Raw genomic sequence first — 18,919 nt, forward strand, 5'->3', positions numbered from 1 at the left:
ACTAATCCGTTTTTGCTAGGGCGAGGCCATGAGCCTTAACAAGAATATGTAGACTTAACTGTCTCTATGTGTTAATGCTTGATCATCATTAGGATGTTTAGGTAAGTAATTGGATGCAATTCAGTTGGAATATCAACGGAGGATTTGGTATTTGCTCCTTGTGGTCAATAATTGTAATTTCACTTAAAACGAATATCACACTTTTAGGTGTTGCATGGTTTTTCGAAGGGTTTCACAGAACTTAATTAGTCTTGCATATTTACATTTAATCAAAATATCATAGACAGATTATATGTTAAATATACGTTATTGTTTGAATATCACGAGGAGAATGTGTATTACGAAAAGCTAACCTTTTAAGTTGCATGTGTAATTCATAAACAATTGGTAAAGTTACATAGGATTATTAAGGTAACGGCGGAACCCTAGTGCTTTACAAATTTGATTTTTAAAAACCATTTCCTTTTTAATTGATTTCTTTAAAATTGGTCTTTGCTGATTTCTTCAATTAGTTTCTTTAAAATTCGTTTTTAGTATCTAAAATTCCAAAATCAAATTTTCCAAAATTTTGTTTTAATTAATTAATTAAGAATTGATTTTACATAAATTATTTAAATAATCCTTATTGAGAACGATCTTGTATAAAGCATATTTACTACAACAAAATTGTATTCTTACAAGTATTTTGTGTAATTTTAACTTTAGTAACGTAAGTACTAAAAATCCTATCACGTCTATTCTCACCAGGAAAACAAATCAAACTCCCAAGCCAGAAGATGGTAAACCTAACTTTGGCAAGGCAAGGTAAGAATCGTCTGACAGTCCTACCTGCTAGCTTTAGCCAAAGAAGTTGTAAAATCTACGCCTACTTTACTTTTTCTTTTTTCTTTTTGGTTTTGGCTTGGATTTATGGATGAAAATCTTCGGCTGACCGACCAACAGAAAGCGCAGCTATTGCTATAACAAAAACAAAACCATAATTTTTGTAATTCCACAAACGAGCCATTTCTTAATTTAGTAGTTGTAAAATAGTTTTTGTTCAAATATTTGTTCTTGGGGCAATGTTATTTGTACACACAAAACTAACACACTTGCTTATATTCTCTAGTAAATGTCTCGGTATTGTGTATACAAATTATATATCATTGTTCATGACCGAAAAAAGAACATTATTGGTGTTCTACTCTACTTGAAACTCTGAGATAGGGTTTGAACGGGGTTCTATCACTACACTTGGTGTCTCAAGTTGAACATGGCTGTCGCCTGTTTAATGGGGTTACTACAACATATTGAAGCTCTAGTAGCTCGGGATGGATCGTCTTTTGCGACGAGTTGGTTCCCGGGTCATCCTTTTGTCCGAGTCCGTTTTGCTGTGGGTACATAAGCATTAGAACCACACCTCCAATGTGAATTGAACCAAAAGAACAGAGAATATTGGCAGCCACTGACAAAGCCGATGGGGTTGATTAGCAGGCGATCTAGACAAAAATTGTTGCTTACTAATCCCATTCTGTTTACGGTTGTGGTCACTAACTATGATGATATATAACCTCCAGACTGGCTGGAACTGCCGGGAGCGTTGATTCTTCTTATAGTGGTTGCTCCTAATTTATCTGCGGACACTGTGAGGGGCGACTGGATTGATGTTGTAATGTCTTCTCATCGCCGGTTATTTGCTGCAAGAACACATCCGGGCAGCCGGTGGGTTCAGAGACGCTTTCACCAAACCTGGTGGAATATCAAACACTGTTGGCATAATCACTATTCGTCTACCCTGTTTGGGCAATTGTACTTTGCATCATATATACACTTTTTTTATAGCAAAGGAACTCATTTTTTTCACCAAAAGAAGAAACGACATGCAACTTAATTACAACTTTCAATTCATGAGTGTAAATTGTTACCTTTCCTCTTTCCTTTTCTCCAACATGAGGCAACATAAAAGCGCTAGCCAACCACAGAAACACAAAAGTAGAACCAAACAGCAAGCTTCAAACTTCACACCTGGAAAAAAAAAAAAAAAACACAAAACAAAATTCAAAATCTTCCCCATGTTCATAATCTCCGATATCTCTTCCCCATGTTCATTATCTTCCCCATGTTCATAATCTCCGATATCTCTTCCCAGTGTGTTCATCCTCCAGCAGTACTACGTGGGCAGCACAGCTTGCCAAACCTTTGCTAATATGTCAAAGCTTCTCAAAGCAATCAAGGAATCAAAATTTGTATCATTGTATTTTCTGAAAACTATGCATCTATAATATGGTGTTTGGATGAACTTATTAAGATCCTACAACGTAGAGAACATTCAAAAGTGACAAAAATTTTGGCCAATTTTTTACAAGGTGAATCCCTCAAAAGTATGAGAAGTATCAAAATTTCCCTCTGATTTTGTACTTCCGAGTGATTCACCTTATAAAAAAATTGCCGAAATTTTCATTTCTTTGAAAACTCTGTACATTGAAGGATCTTGAAAAGTCCGTCCAAACACCAAGTTGAGGATGCAAAATTTCAGAAAATGCAATGATAGGAGTCCTTGACTCCTCAATTGCTTTGAGAAGAGACCTATTATTCTCCTACGCTCACAAACTTAGTGTGGCTTCCTCTTCGAAAGATCCTAACTTATTTCGACAAGTCTCTCTTTGTGTTGGTCATGGCTTGATCGGATAGGAGAGCTTCTCTCTACATGTTTACACTCTTTGGTGCTATGTTGGTAGGCATAAGCTCTTGGCTTTGCACCCGCACACTCATCTTTCTGCAATGCACGCTATATACATTGGTGGAAGCTTGTATTCTCACAAGGAAAACAAATGAAGCTCCCAAACCAGGAGGTAGTAAACCTAACTTTTGCAGGGCAAGGATCATCAGACAGTCCTACCTACTAGCTTTAGCCAAAGTAGTTGTAAAATCTACGCCTACTTTACCATTTCTTTTTTTTTTTTTTTTTTTTGACCTTTTTCTTTTTTAACTTAAAAAAAGTAAAAAAAAAAAAAAAAAAGACCGGTTGGTGGCTTCTCCACGGCAGTTCACCCTTCCAGGGCCCAGGAAGACTCACAGAAGCATTTTATCCTCCCCTTGGCCACTATCGTGTGATTCACTAATGCTAGGAATCGAACTCATGACATGTCATGCAAAATACGGGCTTGGAATCCGCACACTCATCCAACTGCACACTATATACATTGGTGGAAGCTTGTATTCTCACAAGGAAAACAAATGAAGCTCCCAAACCAGGAGGTAGTAAACATAACTTTTGCAGGGCAAGGATCATCAGACAGTCCTACCTACTAGCTTTAGCCAAAGTAGTTGTAAAATCTACGCCTACTTTACCATTTCTTTTTTTTTTTTTAACCTTTTTCTTTTTTAACTTAAAAAAAAAAAAAAAAAAAAAAAAAAAAAAAAAAAGGACCGGCTGGTGGCTTCTCCACGGCAGTCCACCTTTCCAGGGGCCGAGAAGACTCACAGAAGCATTTTATCCTCCCCTTGGCCGCTATCGTATGATTCACTAATGCTGGGAATCGAACCCATGACGTGTCATGCAAAATACGGGCTTGGAATCCACCCCAATGACTAGACCACCCCGTGGTGGTTCTTTACTTTTTCTTTTTGGTTTTTGGTTTTGGTTTTAATTTTGGCTTGGATTTATTGATGAAAAGCTATGGCTCGTCGACCAACAGAAAACGCAGCTATTGCTATAACAAAAACAAAACCGTACTTGTTGTAATTCCTACAAACGAGCCATTTCTTAATTTAGTAGTTGCAAAATAGTTATAGTTCGAATATTTGTTCTTGGGGCAATGTTATTTGTTCACATAAAACTAATACATTTGCTCGTATTCTTTAATACATGTCAGTTTTGTGTGTACAAATGATATTATCATTGTTCAGGACCGAAAAAAAGAACATTATTAGTGTTCTACTCTACTGAAATCTCTGTCTTTGTAGGGTTGGAACGAGGTTCTCTCACTACACTTAGTGTCTCAAGATGAACATGGATCTCGCCTGTTTACCGGGGTAACCACAACATATTGAAGCTCTGGCAGCTCGGTATGGACCGCCTTTCGCAACGAATTAGTTCCCGGGTCATTCTTTTTTCCGAGTCTGTTTTGGTGTGGGATACAGTACATAAGCATTAGAACCACACCTCCAATGTGAATTGAACCAAAAGAACAGAGAACTTTGGGTTGGGTTGGGAACACAAATTAATGCATAACATCTCTTACTTGTATGCTAAGCAATGTAGACGCAAGCATTTGAGGCTTCAGAAATCAGAGAGGAATTGCTTTATTCAACCTCACCTAACCACGCTGGACTTTAAGCAATCAATCAATCACTTTAACGTTTTGCTTGGTTACAAGCCTGTGCTAGTAGCCTCAGCTAAGAAGGATAATTGCTTTCTCTAAATCATGCATTCTTACTTGGAAGGAAATAAAACAAACATACACTCTGGGTAGCAGATATGTGAAATTATCGGGAATAAGAGCTTTTACATTATCTTTATTTCCACACAAACTAACTTGACGGGATCGCGCCCATCCAGTGTCTTTGTGAGTAGCAGATACCCGCTATTTTCTTACATAGTTCCTCAAATATCAGAAATAATATCTTTGGGAAATTGTGGTAAAAACGTTTGATCCGATAGCTTACAGCTTTCAACATCGCTGTCATACCCTTGCTCCTTTTCCTTCGCTGTACAGTGTATCAATACGGTCCTGCAGATGATATTCCGACAAAATATAAATTAACATTAGCTCGACAGAGAAATATCAGGGGTTGTGTTTGGAAAATTGGTTGGCCCTTAAAAAGTACTTCTAGGTGCCACCAGTCATGACTTGTTGGCCAAGGCAGTAGATAGAAAACGACACCAGGAGGCATACCTTGTAATATTTAAGCAGCTGTGGTCTCTTCAGTTTGAATGTTGGAGTAATGAGATCCCTCTCCATGTCAAAGGGCTTCGGTTCCAAGTGAACCGCTTTTAACAGCTCAAAACCTCGGAGCTGCAGGAATGTGTTCCAAGTTAGATAAGTAGACATTGACATACATGCCATGGAAATTGAAACAGGGAATTGGGTGAAATATTATCAACATACTTGCTGTTTCTGACCAGTACTATTGAGCTCATCCAAAATGTACTTGCTTGCCTTCGGGTTTTGACATAATGATTTGAAATCATCGGTCAAGTGATGCTCTGCTGCCCAATCCTCCAACGCCTTAGGATCAGGGACCACCACAGCAACAAGAAACGACTCAAAGCTGTTTCCATATACCCAAATCTGCAAACCAGAGGAAAATCCACAACTTTAGAAAAATCAAAAAACAAACCAGAGGGAACTTCCACAAATTACAAAGACCAACAAATAAAAACTCATATATGGAGGCAAGTAGAGGTGGGTTCTAACGTATAGGAATGATTAACTTGTGCCCGGTCTAGCAACTAGCAACATACCGATGTGATAAGAGGGCATTGCAAGTATTTGCTTTCAATGTTTTCTACCGCAACATATTCACCTTGCGATAGTTTAAATATATTCTTTTTCCTATCTATGATTTTCATTGCTCCATCTGCCTGCCATTCTCCAATGTCACCTGCAATAAAATCAAAGTCACCATCACATTTCAATGCAACAATTAAGCATCAACAAAATTTTCTAAGATGTCCAGTGGTGACATCTTCACAAGAAGACAAAACATTGGGCATCAAATGACAACTTTATGGCTGACTCTTTAAAGTTTACCTGTATGAAACCACCCATCAACAAGGACTTCCTCTGTTAGATCTTCTCGCTTATGGTAACCAGAAAACAAGGTTGTTCCTCTCAGGCAAATCTCTCCACGGGGCACACTGGAAAGTGCATCGTATCCCATTTCCGGCACTGACTCAAGCCTTGCTTCAATAGTTGTGATAGGGACACCGACAGTTCCAATCATAGGAAAAACATTGCCAATGGACGTGAAGCTACCACCACAGCTTTCAGTAAGGCCTACATGTAAAAGAGTTTAGCAAGTTGATGGAAGGTTCTTTTTCATTATGAAGGGAACTTTTATAAAACTACTGCAGATGAGTAGAAGCTCGCGTCACTGAACTTTCAAAACACACTTAATATTTCAACCAATAAATAATTTATACCAGCTTCTTCAAAAAAGACATTGAATTCATTTTAGGTCAATGTTTTGTTCTTTCCATTGCACTAAAAAATAAGGTCACTGCAAAACCTACGTCGATTAGTCAATTAGGTAAATTCTAGCAGCACCATTCCTACAATCTCTATATCATTCCTAGATGACATAAAGCAGAGATGCTTCAACCATACCATATCCTTGTGATAAAGTGCTGCAGCTGGTGACCCTCAAAAATTCCTCCACATGCCTAGGCAAAGGGGCAGCACCAGACAACAATATACGAACTCGTCCCCCCAATGCTTGTTTTATCTAGCACAAGTAACATTTTGTTAGAATGTAAAACAGCTATTCAAGAATTGAATGGCGAAGGATGCAACAACAAACCTTATCAAAGACAAGTTTGTCCAAGAGAGGTGCTGCTTTTTCTTGTGGGAGACCCTTTTCCAGATTCGCCAACTTGCTGTCAATTAAATCTTTCATTAGTTTTATTGCAGGAGCAAATGCAAACAAAAAGGGGAGCTTTTCGGGATTCATACTAGTTATAAGCATATTGGAATAATGTCTTCTTCAATACACCCCCGGATGAAACTTTGTTGACAATACCTGCGAGCACAAAGTTTAAGCCAGATATTTAGAATTAAAAAAATTCAAAGACAGTAATTTATCAGGATCGGTATGATGTATATTTTACCAGAGTATATGCGATCATACACTCTAGGTACCCCACAAAACATAGTAGGCCTTAGTTCCTGAAGGTCCTCGAGTAGAAATCTGACATCCTGCCCAAGTTCAAGAAAGAAATCACATCAGAAACAAGTTACAGAAATTTAAGAAAACAGATAACTTTGAAAGATATACGAGTCTTATATACTTACTCCTCGCCAGAAGCCTACAGAGGATCCTTTGTAGATGCAATAGCTCTCCATTATTTGATCATATATATGGGCCAATGGAAGAAAGGAAAAATATGAATCTTCTTCCGTACACTGTAATAGAATTGATTTCATGAGATCAGTATTGTAGTTTTAATGCACTATGATTAGCAAAAGGAAATAATTTCTCATATTGCAGTAACAGAACTTCGGAAAGAAAAATTTCTGCAAATGAGCACCCTTGAATGAGCAGATGAGTTTTTTATGAGCTCTAGCTCAAGTAGCATTGGGATGGGCGGGGAAGCGGTCTAGGCTCAAATAAGATATGACTTACTTAGCAAGGTATTACTACTTATAGTTTAAATAGTTGTTTGGAAAGACCAACCACAACAACATCGACTTTTCAGTAGAGTCTTGTTCTGATGTCCATTTAAAGTACATGAAGGTACTAATTTATCTTAATTAAGGACTACAATATAACTACTCAAAATGCCCGTCACCAAATCACACCCAAACTAAGCATGCCAAGTGCCGGGAGCTATCCTCCCTTTTTACTAATTTAACTTTGAGAGGCAATATATATCGTAAAAAGGCTAGGAAATAGCGTGTTCAGTTGTTTACCACTCTATCTGTTAGAAAAAGTAGTTGCTCCACAGACAATACTTCTGCCATAATTGCTCCATTACTAATACGTACACCTTTTGGTTCTCCAGTTGTTCCACTTGTATACATTATTGTGCAAATGTCAGTCCTCCGTTTCGGAGGTAGTTCACAAGCTGCATTTCCCTGAGAAAAGGTGTGGAGAGGTCATTTTACATTATTGAAAAATAAGTTGGCGAATCCTTTACCAACGAAGGGAATTTATATGAGAGAGAAGTATAAACAACTTACCAACTGAGAGAATTCCTCCCAAGAAAAACAAGATACCCCCAGTCCTTCAGCTTCCTCCTTTTGAGCGCTAGAAACACTTGCAAAGCTGACAATTGCTGTAAAAAGAAAATGCATAACTGAGTTACAATCTGCAGCAATTGCACCCCAAATTCCAAATCTTCAGGGAATTGAAGATGACCGACTTTTTAAATTGGTAGAACAATTTGGAAGGCATGACAGAACCTGCGCAAAGAATTACCATATGAGCAGGACATCAGAACATATAAGAAAAAAACTGAAATTCAAAACTAAAATACCACATATGTATTGGGAAATTAAGTAAGACGGTCGTCAAACTATTTAGGGTAGAAATATCCAAAGGTAAGATGGTCTTTGTATTTATCTGAGGTTTTGGAACCAAGGAGTTGGATAGGATGCTTTTAGTACCAAACTATATGACATCAATAGTCTTGTGCATTTGTACTTAAGGAAATGGATAGAAAGCACACTTACAGCAGGGAGTTTGTTTTCTTGAACAAAAGCTATTGAAACTTCAGCATGATTGATGATGAACTCAACTGCATTAGCACCTGTAACACGAACAACCGTGACAAGTTAATCAGCTATATTTAATCAAACTCAACCACCATCATCAAAAGTCGAATTGCCCGTGGAAATGATCTTAACGAAGAAAATATAAAGGTATTCTGAAAGTCATGGTGGTATACACACCAAGTTCTATTGACAAAAGAGAAGGAAAAACATACCGAGGGTGTCATAGAGTGGAACGTATGTTATGGCTTGGCTATTACAGGCCTGTAAAACATCAACAAAACATACAAGCATTACGCCAGAAAGTCGCCTTCAGTCCCCAACATCACAGTCATTCAACCGTAGTCACAGAATTTAATGTCGATATTAGCATGCATTTCGCGGAATGGAATGCATAAACACGGACATCCAATCATGAAAACGCGAAATAAAGCATTACCTCCATTGCAGTAAGCCACTGGGGGCAGTTTGATCCGTATATACCGCAACGATCTCCCTGTAAACGTGTAAAAGATACAAAAACATCATGAGACTAATCTCAGTTTGCTTTCTTTTTTTTAGAACTATTTTCAGTACCATTATTACATCAACTCTCAACTACAATAGTACTAGTTCGACATAGCAAACTATAGATCACATCAAAACTATGGATAACTTATCAAAACCATGAGACAGGAGCACATTAATGTATTCAGGGTCAACTTAGCGCCGTATTAACTTACTAACTAGTTAGTGTTTGAGCGCTACCGCATGCATACTTAATTGGCATGTGACTTACAGGATTGACACCGCGGCTTCTGATGGCTGAACCCATTCGAATCGCAGCATCATAAACCTCTTGATACGTAAGCCACACATACGGACCCACCTATCATTTCCAATAAACAAATTTATTAAAAATTGGGTTTTGATAATCTTAATTGGGAAAAACAAATAAAATAAATAAATAAATTAGCTCATGGGTTTCAATGGGTTGGTGCTATTTTTGCTCAAATGGAAGCTTTACCTTTGTGTCAGTGACCTGCCGCCGCCCAAGCATTGGGTTGCTCGGATATTTCTTAGCAGAGTCACTGCAAGTAACACCAGAGTTTCAGCCATGAATTCACGCAGAAATTCGAATCAGATTTTATATGGTGATTAAAACATAGAATTATTAATAATTATACTAGCGTAATCATCAACTGGCCTATTAGCTCAGCTGGTTAGAGCGTCGTGCTAATAACGCGAAGGTCGCAGGTTCGAGACCTGCATGGGCCATTTTTTTGTTTTCTCCTTTCTGCTATTAATTTGATTTCGATCGGATGAGTGAGTGCTACGAGGAATAAATATAGTTACATTTTCCTGAGAAATTTGTCTGTCCATTTTCTGAGGATCCAAACAAACAACAAGCTCAATTCAACTGCCCTCAACAGAAAAATGTGACACTCAATTTAAAGTACATTATTCTGATCCATAACGCACATCAAATTTTAACAAGATACGAAAAAAAAAAGCGAGTACCAAAATGGGATGATAATGTACCTCAAAAACTGCCAAGGAGACTCCAACCCCTCCGGCAGCTCCATGAGACCATCCTTAGCGTAAATGCTCCGATACGCCGGCCCCGCCGCCGGCCTCCCGTTGGCGGCCGGCCTCGATTCCTCAACCTTCACTATGAAATCCATGGACCCTTTCACCCAACTGAGATTTCAAGCTGGTTACAAGTAAAGAACTGAGATTCTGAAACAAATATAATGGAAGGTGGAAGGGCTAGCTTCTGGTGAATGTGACCGGTAATTAATAACCAGAAGTAGAAATGGAGGTGGAGAGGTGGCGGTGGGGGATGTTAAGTCAGCTGAATGCAATAAATTTTAACCAATTTATAGCGGTGTTTATGAGAGGGGGTCTTCAAGGTAGCTGTATGGATGCATGTCTTGTAGATTGGTGAGGAATAACTGGCATTGCATTTATAATGGTAGACGGAGTTTGGTGAAGTACTTGCTCTGTGGAGTGTTTCGTAACTTTTAATATCAACGAGGCATGGTGTGATAAAATCCCCACCTAGTAATAAGTGGTTAAGTTGAGGGCAATAATGGTATTCTTGGTGGTTGATCATGTTCGACCTAAAATGTTTATAAGGGTATTTGAGAAGCTTAAAGGGGTGTGTCTTTATCATTTCTCATGTTTTAGGAGTCATTTCTTTGCCAATTAGTCTTATGGTGTAATAATAATTTTCTTTACTTGTAAGTGAAAATTTTCAACTTTAAATTTTGTAATGACGTGTTTCATCCAATTATTCATCTGCTCTTTAGTGTAAATATATTGTTATATCAAAAATGTTGTCAAGTACATTGGAAAGGGATATCTCCGGATCCCTTCCACCTAATCATCATCATCAAACAATCCGAATCCTTGAAATTTGATCAAACGGCTAAAGTTATTATAACTTTTAAAATTGGTCCGTATTTTTAGCCGTTGAATTAAAATTTAAAAATCCAGATTGTTTAATGAGAAGAATCAAGTGAAACGGATCCGGAGAGGATCCCTTTCCAAGTACATTTTGATGAGATTGGTATCTTTTGTTGGTTGCCAAAACATTCACTGATGACGTCCTTCGATTAAGTAGAGAACAAGTTTGTTGACCATATGGATTTCTTTCCACATGGACAAAATAGGATTCTCCAATTTTTTGAAACAATTAATTAAACAATCTCACATAAGTCAAATCTCAATATAAAGGAGTAGGATTCTTTCCTTTCTTTTTTTTTCCTCTCCTTCCCTACCTTCTTATTTGAATTGTTACAGTTAAGTCATGTCAATATCTTATATTAATTTTTTATAATAAGAGAAAAACAAAATAAGAAAATGTGAGAGGAGGGGATGAAGGGGATGTAAAGAGAAGGGGAGAGAATCCTAATCCCTATATAAAAAGTCAATACTGTTTTGAACAGTGTTTTTTAGAGTCACAGCCTTCACTAAAATAAGTGAACAGAAGTGTCTCCCAAACAAAAAAGTTCAAAAGTAATTCAAAATAATGCATGTGTATTTTTATCATATAAACAACGTTTTTTAATAATTAATTCTTTTTGTACATTTTTTATACAGTTTTTTAAATTAGTATCTCACAATAAATTAGTAATAATGTGATTCGATCAGTTATTTATTAAATATTATTTTCTCTATTTTTAAACACGTTCAAAACATCTTAAGAGGCGCGTAATGCCAATTATAAAAAAAGTTTTTCGCGTGCGCATAATAATGTGATTCAATTAGTTGTCAAATGATTTTTTTTTTCTTTCGAACAAACGATATTATCTACACTAAGGGATGAGGTGTTGGCTTAGCCTCATAATGGGCTAGTAATATTGTGATTCAATCAGTTGTTTATTAAATATCATTTTTTTTATTTTTAAACACGTTCAAAACATTTTAAAGATTCGTAGTGCCGGTTATAAAAATTGTTTTTCACACGCGCAAAATAATGTGATTCAATTAGTTGTCAAATGATTTTTTTTTTCGAACAAATGATATTATCTACTCTAAGAAAGAGGAGGTGGGCTTAGCCTCACATTGGGTTAGCAATAATGTGATTCAATCAGTTGTTTATTAAATATTATTTTCTCTATTTTTAAATACATTCAAAACATCTAAAGAGGCTCGTAGTGCAAGTTATAAAAAAAAGTCTTTCGCACACGCATAATAATGTAATTTGATTAGTTGTCAAATGATTCTTTTTTTTTTTAACAAACGATATTATCTACACTAAAGAGGAGGGGGTAGGCTTAACCTCACATTGGGTTAACAATAATGTGATTCAATCAATTGTTTATTAAATATTATTTTCTCTATTTTTAAACACATTCAAAACATCTATAGAGCCGCATACCGTCAGTGATAAAAAAGGTCTTTCACACATGCACAATAATGTGATTCAATAAGTTGTATTGTTTTCTCTATTTTTAAACACTTAAGAGGCACGTAGTGCCAATTATAAAAAAAAGTCATTCGCACGCGCATATTAATATGATTCAATTAGTTGTCAAATGAAAGTTTTTTTTTTTTTTTAACAAACGATGTTTTCTACACTAAAGGAGAAGAGGTGGGCTTAGCCTCACACATTGGGTTAACAATAATGTAATTCAATAAGTTGTTTATTAAATATTATTTTCTCTATTCGTAATGTAAATTCAATAGAATGTAAATGGAAATTGAAAGACCGATTTTATTATATGAATTCGGCTGCTTTGATTGGTTTATAAAGGATTTCTTCTATCATGTTCGAATATTATTTATTTACTTCAAATATTTGATTTTTTTTTTTTGTCATAAAAAAATTATTGAAGTAATTAACGCATTCACACTGAAGGCTATTATAATCTAAACAGAATTGTTTATGGTTCAGTCACATAAGTGAAAAATAAGTTAGGACACCCTAAAGAATTTTAATCTAATCAACCTTGCCGAAGTAAATTACTTTTCACTTAAAGAATAAATTTTTTTCCTAGTGTTTTAGAGTTTTTTTAAGATTAAATCAGCTAGTTAGTAATGTGTTCACCCTCTTACACTTCAGATGGGATAGATCCTCCATTTATTGTAAGAGACTCTCTTAAGGCTATGTTAGGAATTTTCAAGTCTTAGAGTTAAGCGGTGACAAAATATTAGATAAAAGATATTATAAATAAATCACATGAGTATTAGAAAGGTATGTGAGACCGATTAACTTATATAGCTACTTAGTTAATGTTGAATTATCAAAAAGACGGGTCAAAGGTCCACTTCTCACAACACTGATATTATCACCAACTTAGTGATATTATCCCTAACTTTGTAATTATCACGTGCACAATCCATTAGGTGTCAGGTGTGGGGTTTTATCACATCAGGTGTTAGGTGTGAAGTTTTATCACAAAAAGCCTTGAAACTAGTTGGAGTGGGGTTAAGATATTTAAAATCTTATTTCCCAGAGATACGATTAATGTGTGATATTTCAACATGCCCCTCACATGGGACCCAATTACTGGGTCACACATGGGAGATCTACATATCGACAACCACGTGGAGCCAAGGGGACTCATCTTACACGCGGGGCCAAGAGGACACACCCATCACATGGCAGTACAATACAGACCCGCTCTCTGGCTCTAATACCATGTTGAATTATCAGATAGACGAACCAAAGGCCCACTTCCAACAACATCGATATTATCCCTAGCTTTATAATTACCACATGCTCAATCCATTAGGTATAAAGTTTTATCACAAAAAAATTCGGTATTAGTTGAAGCGAGGTTAAGATATTTAAACATTTCTTTTTTCAAAAATACGTTGGATGTGAGATATTTCAATAATTAAAAGATGTGCATATAGTACATTTCTAATTCCTCCTATTAAACATTTGTAATCCATCCCTTGCTAGTTTTACACGATCAATTGGGACTCAGCAATCCCTCTCTCAATCGAAGTTTTAATGAAATTTAATTAGACAAAATAATTTTTAATTAGAGAACATGCCAGTCATCAGATCTTATTAGCATTCCTTTCTGTTATTATTACTAATCTAACTAGAAGTCTAGGTTTGCCTCTTTACCTTATCTTATCCTTATCTCATTCGTGGTGACTCATGAGAGAGGAACTCTTGCAGATTTTATTTCTTGGAAGTCAATAGTTTCATGACTGCATTTTCTTGCTCGAAAAGAAAGACAGAAGAAAAATGCAGCTTAATGAATATTAAATTAGTTGATTAGAATAATGTGTTCATTTCTTTAAACTTGTTAGAAATAATTCCCAAAATGAAAAGGGGAAAGGAATTCTCATTATGTTGAGAATGAATACCGATGGGAGGAGAAACCTTGCATGAGCTTATAAGAAGTTGAGCTACTTTTCATATTGTCAATTAGTTTTATGATGAAATCTCAACTTTCTTCAAATTACAGGTGACGCAGTCATAGTACGAATCACTAGTGATTTAGAAAATTCATGTTAAACCTGATATATAAGGATATAATGGATCTTTACAACGTTTAAATCTTACATACTATTGTAGCCAGACCTATTACTTAATTCGACCTTACTATGTCTTATCCTTTTCTCCATTTATCACGCGAGACAAACTCTTCCCTGCAGATTTTCTCTCTTGTTTCTTTGAAAAATGAATAATTTGGTGACTGCATTTTCTAACAACCCAGACATGCAGATGCAGTGCAGGTGAGGTTGGGTATGACCTCAAAAAGTCAAGGTGGATTTTTGGTAGCATAAGCCTAAACAGTGGTTGGAACAAGCTATCTACTTGTATTGGATGCTGAAATCCCAACAATATTTGTGACCTCGTCGGACGTTTGTTTGTTGATCAACTTCTCATATCCAACGTGTTGACAAATTGAAAGCATCCATTTCCCTTTGTTTTTTAATTAAACAAGGAGAGGTACAACCTGAATTTGCCTGTAATTGCAACAAAAGTTCAGCTTAAGAGTTTGGAAAAAAGAGTTTAAAAAAGTCAAGGATATTAGAAGAAAAAATGGTTTAAAATGTTTCCTCATCTTAAGGAAGGTCCTTTTATAAAGTTCGTATACGGTCTCCAAAATGTCTAAGACAACCAGTACACAATATCCCATTGAAATAAAAAACTTTAACAAAAAGCTTCCGGTACTATTTACTTTAACAAAAAAATCACATTTCTACACTAAAAAGTCAATCTTGATACTATTCACTTTACCCTTTATTTTATCATTTTTGTTAAAACTCAAAATTTTCAAGGCATTTTCATTAGTTTTCCTTTTAAATAATCTTGACTTAAGTCATAGTAGATTAAGCTTAAATTACAGAGTTATGCATTCTTTCTCAATATGTTTATGAACAAACGATATTATTTACACTAAACAGAGAAGGTAGGTCCAGCCTCACAATAAGCTAACAATAATGTGGTTCAAATTCGCCTTTGGTGAGAATCGAACCTAAGACCTCTCACTTAAAAATAAAGAGAAATATCATTAAACTGTAGTACTAAATAACTAAATAACTTTTTTCTCTATACTTTATTTTGAATCTTCATCACTGAATTATATTAAGCCCAAAAAAAACCCCACACCAATGAGTTTTTAACTTGGACTTGGCCCACCACTATAATTTCATCCAAGCCCAAAATGGCCTGGTTGGGCATTGTTTATACCCTTTGTCAGCAGCCCATTTTGGTTGCTTAAGGCCATCTCCAACCGAGAGCTAGTTAGAAGGCTCGTTTTAGCCTTCTGACCCTCCAAGATATTAATATTTTAATGAACAGTACAGGGTCATATTTGCCTCCGTCTCCAACCGAGGGCCAAAGGGCAGAGGGCTCGTTTTAACCCTGTCACAAAAAACGGTCTCCAACCGAGGGTTATAGGGCCAAATATAATTTATTATTTAAATTTAAAAACTACAACAAAATTTTAAAAACGACAAATTAAATTTTAAAACTACAAATTAAATTCGAAAACAACATTAACTTAAATTTTAAAACTACAATTTAAATTTAATATCCATAATCAACATCATCTTCATCATCCGCCATTGTACGAGTATAGTCAGAGGTAAACAATCGGCTCATAATTTCTTTTTTTTTTCCTATCAAAATAGGCCTTACTCATTGGAGTGTAATTCGAAGTGTTCCTTTCCATATTCTTATCATCCATTTTTTCTTGTATTTGTTTGGCCCGTTCTTCATGCCTACACTTCCTTTCTTCCGCCTCAAGGGCATTTTGCTCCGCCAATAATCGCAATGAGGCAGCCACTTCATGTTTAGTGGCGTAATCATCATTTACCTTGCCCTTTTCCTTCAACCTTTGCGCCTTGTTTCGTCCCATAGCCCTAGGTATGGAACCTTCACCCAAAGACGGATTTTCTACCCTTGTTTGTTGAATGGTTGGAGATCCATCTTCATCCATATATGCAGTTGAGGATGCAATTCCGAACACCGACGTGGGAGCTCTCTGTGGTGGATCTTCAAATAACACCCACCCTTTACAAATTTCCCAACAACTGTGAAACTAAAAGGGTTTCGAGGTGCTATCCATATACAATTCCTCCGCTTGGCGTACCTAGAAAAAAATTAAAGGAAATTAATTTATGAAATTAAATGTAATATAATTAAATATTTAAAATAAATTGTGAAAACACTTACTTCGTCGTAGTAATTAGCACTACTGTCATGTCTACTTGCGGCTGCTAACAATGCTTGATGCCATTTGTTCAAACTTGGCTAAAAATGTTTCTTCCATCTTGAAGAACAACTCTCGTGGCTTCAAATATTCACTTGAGTGGTGCCTTCATAGAACTCTAAGTATTTTTTGGACACACGAGTCCAAACACTGTCATTTGTTTGACAATTCCCCCTCACACTATCTTCCGACACCCATCTATAAGCCTTGCAAAGAGCTTCATCTTCTTTTCGGATCCAAGCCCTACCTTTCATTGCAGACGAGGCCATTTCAAAATTATTAAAAAAATTGAAGGATAGATTTTTGAAAGAGGAAGGAAAATATGAGAATTGAAATGGTGTAGGAATGGTGAAAATTTTGTGAGGAATGGTTTAGGTATTTATAGGAAAAAAAATAGAATTAAAAAAAAAAAAAGGCTCAAAAAACCCAAAAACATAAAAAAAAAAAAAAAAAAAAAAATGAATCCAACAGTAACTAGCGCCAGCTAGCCGCTGGATTCAAAATTCTTTTTAAGAATTCTTGTCGGTTATAACCTACATGATTAATCAGTTTTCAAGTCAGCCCCTGCCTAGCAGCCAACCCTTCAGCCCTTTCAAATTCCGTGGGACCCTCTTAGATTCCACGAGCTCTCTGGCCTAATCCTCGGTTGGAGATGGCCTAAGTTAAATCGGGCTTTCCGCATTTATTCCCTTAGTCTGTATTATGCATTTTGTTAATCATGCAAAGTTGAAGAAATCCGAGAGTCACTTGTATGACATGAGTACATCATTAATTAGTATCCCATGTCAATAATGCAAAAACAAACACATTTACTTATATTATTGACACATAAAATTATTGTAATAGTGTACTTGTGTAGTCGTGTCATACAAATCAATTTCAAAGAATTCCTTTTATACAATTCCACACAGAAAATTGATCTTGTTACTTGCATAAGGGTTCTTTTTTGGCTCTTCCAAATATCCCATGTATCACAGCAAATAAATGTTAACTGATTAAAAAAAGATACTTGTAGTTGTAAGCAAAAAGTAGGCCAATTTAGGACAAGGCTGCAAGGGCAACTAGAGAACTAGTTAACCAACAAAACTACCAAACACCAAAAGGCAGCCAGGTTACACAAAAGGAAATGAAAAATAAGACAAATATGGAAATGTTATAAATAGGCAAAAGTTAGAGATATAATCTTTGCTAAAGACATGAGCGAAGCAGATGCAAAATAACATACTGTTTTATTTCGTAATTATAACATAAAAGGATTGAAGATAAAAATAGAAAGGAAGGGATACTGATATTATTGCTTTCAGTTCTTTTCTTTCTTTTAGTTGTTGTGCCTTGATCACTCGCGGAGTGCTCTATTTATAAAGCCACATTCGTATGTTTACAGAGAATGAAAATCACCCGCGACAAATCAAGCAATCATCCGTGATAAACCACTTTTGAAAAAGCATAACACAACAAACTATTCCCTGCTATTCACTGCTATTCCCATGTGGGCATTCAATCATTCTCATAATCTTTACAACAGGAAACTGATATTCAGCAGAAATCATAAGGAAGCAGGCACAACCAAACAATAATTCAACCTTAAGAACTAGTAATGGAGCCCTAATATTCGGAAATTATTCTGATTCATAACTTCTCGTGCACCTATTAACATATGAGAGTATGATATACATACTAAAACGAAAAACATACGAGATCCACATTATAATCCATAATCCTATAATACTTAAAGCTCAGAATTGGACTGATTTAGTTGATTTCTCCGATTAAGAACTTATGTCATTCCAAGTAAATATGTTACAATACGCAATATAATTGAATCCACGCATCAAAATGGAATTACTTGTGTTTCAAGAAGAGAAAAACAAAGGTAACATAAATTCATCTGACAAATGCTACAATAATATTACATAAGACATGTAAGTGAAACACCAAAAATGACATGTAACATTCTTTTCCCTTCTCAAACCCCTAAGCATGCCTCCCAAGTAATTGGAAACCACCCAAATTCCAATTTGACCCACTTAGCTTTGACTTTGCCCGATGTGCAATACTGCAATGCAACACCGACCGCACATCCATGTCTTCCAAAGTCAAGGAAGATAAAAAGAATGACAAGGACAAGCACTCAAAGCCTCAACTCCACCCGCATTGCACTTCACATCCTCCCCCTATCCGCACTTTTCATCTCTTCAAAATTTTGTGATGGTAAAACCAAGATAGACAATTTTCTCCCTAACCATCGTATCCCTAAACCTTAAACTCCTTAAACTCTAGACCCTAAGCCGTAACTGGATAACCCTAGCTCCGCCTACCCCTGTTGTATGGTTCACA

The 18,919-nt window shown here is 36.1% G+C and overlaps 1 protein-coding gene, 1 long non-coding RNA gene and 1 other non-coding gene across 3 annotated transcripts; 1 reads left to right on the forward strand and 2 right to left on the reverse strand.

Moving 5' to 3' along the window:
• Positions 1 to 1,122: 1,122 nt before the first annotated feature.
• Positions 1,123 to 2,031, reverse strand: LOC125470152. The gene is made up of 2 exons (XR_007252386.1): positions 1,905 to 2,031; positions 1,123 to 1,728 (listed from the first exon to the last, which is right to left on the reverse strand). It is a non-coding gene; the product is annotated as an uncharacterized LOC125470152 (long non-coding RNA).
• A 2,416-nt stretch (positions 2,032 to 4,447) lies between these two features.
• Positions 4,448 to 10,245, reverse strand: LOC103964146 (probable CoA ligase CCL6). The gene is made up of 19 exons (XM_048568698.1): positions 9,936 to 10,245; positions 9,421 to 9,484; positions 9,193 to 9,282; positions 8,854 to 8,910; positions 8,630 to 8,678; positions 8,376 to 8,452; positions 8,066 to 8,105; positions 7,884 to 7,978; positions 7,614 to 7,778; positions 6,996 to 7,106; positions 6,812 to 6,899; positions 6,657 to 6,723; positions 6,505 to 6,580; positions 6,312 to 6,429; positions 5,736 to 5,981; positions 5,447 to 5,586; positions 5,091 to 5,273; positions 4,878 to 4,997; positions 4,448 to 4,712 (listed from the first exon to the last, which is right to left on the reverse strand). Exons 1-19 carry the CDS (start codon positions 10,076 to 10,078, stop codon positions 4,665 to 4,667), a joined length of 1,977 nt encoding a protein of 658 aa, XP_048424655.1. The 5' UTR covers positions 10,079 to 10,245; the 3' UTR covers positions 4,448 to 4,664.
• Positions 9,598 to 9,671, forward strand: TRNAI-AAU. The gene has a single exon. It is a non-coding gene; the product is annotated as a tRNA-Ile (tRNA).
• Positions 10,246 to 18,919: the final 8,674 nt, after the last annotated feature.

The sequence above is a fragment of a genome, unplaced genomic scaffold, assembly GCF_019419815.1.
Source record: "Pyrus x bretschneideri cultivar Hongxiangsu unplaced genomic scaffold, Pyrus_bretschneideri_v1 Contig10, whole genome shotgun sequence".
In the NCBI taxonomy this organism is placed as follows: Eukaryota; Viridiplantae; Streptophyta; class Magnoliopsida; order Rosales; family Rosaceae; genus Pyrus; species Pyrus x bretschneideri.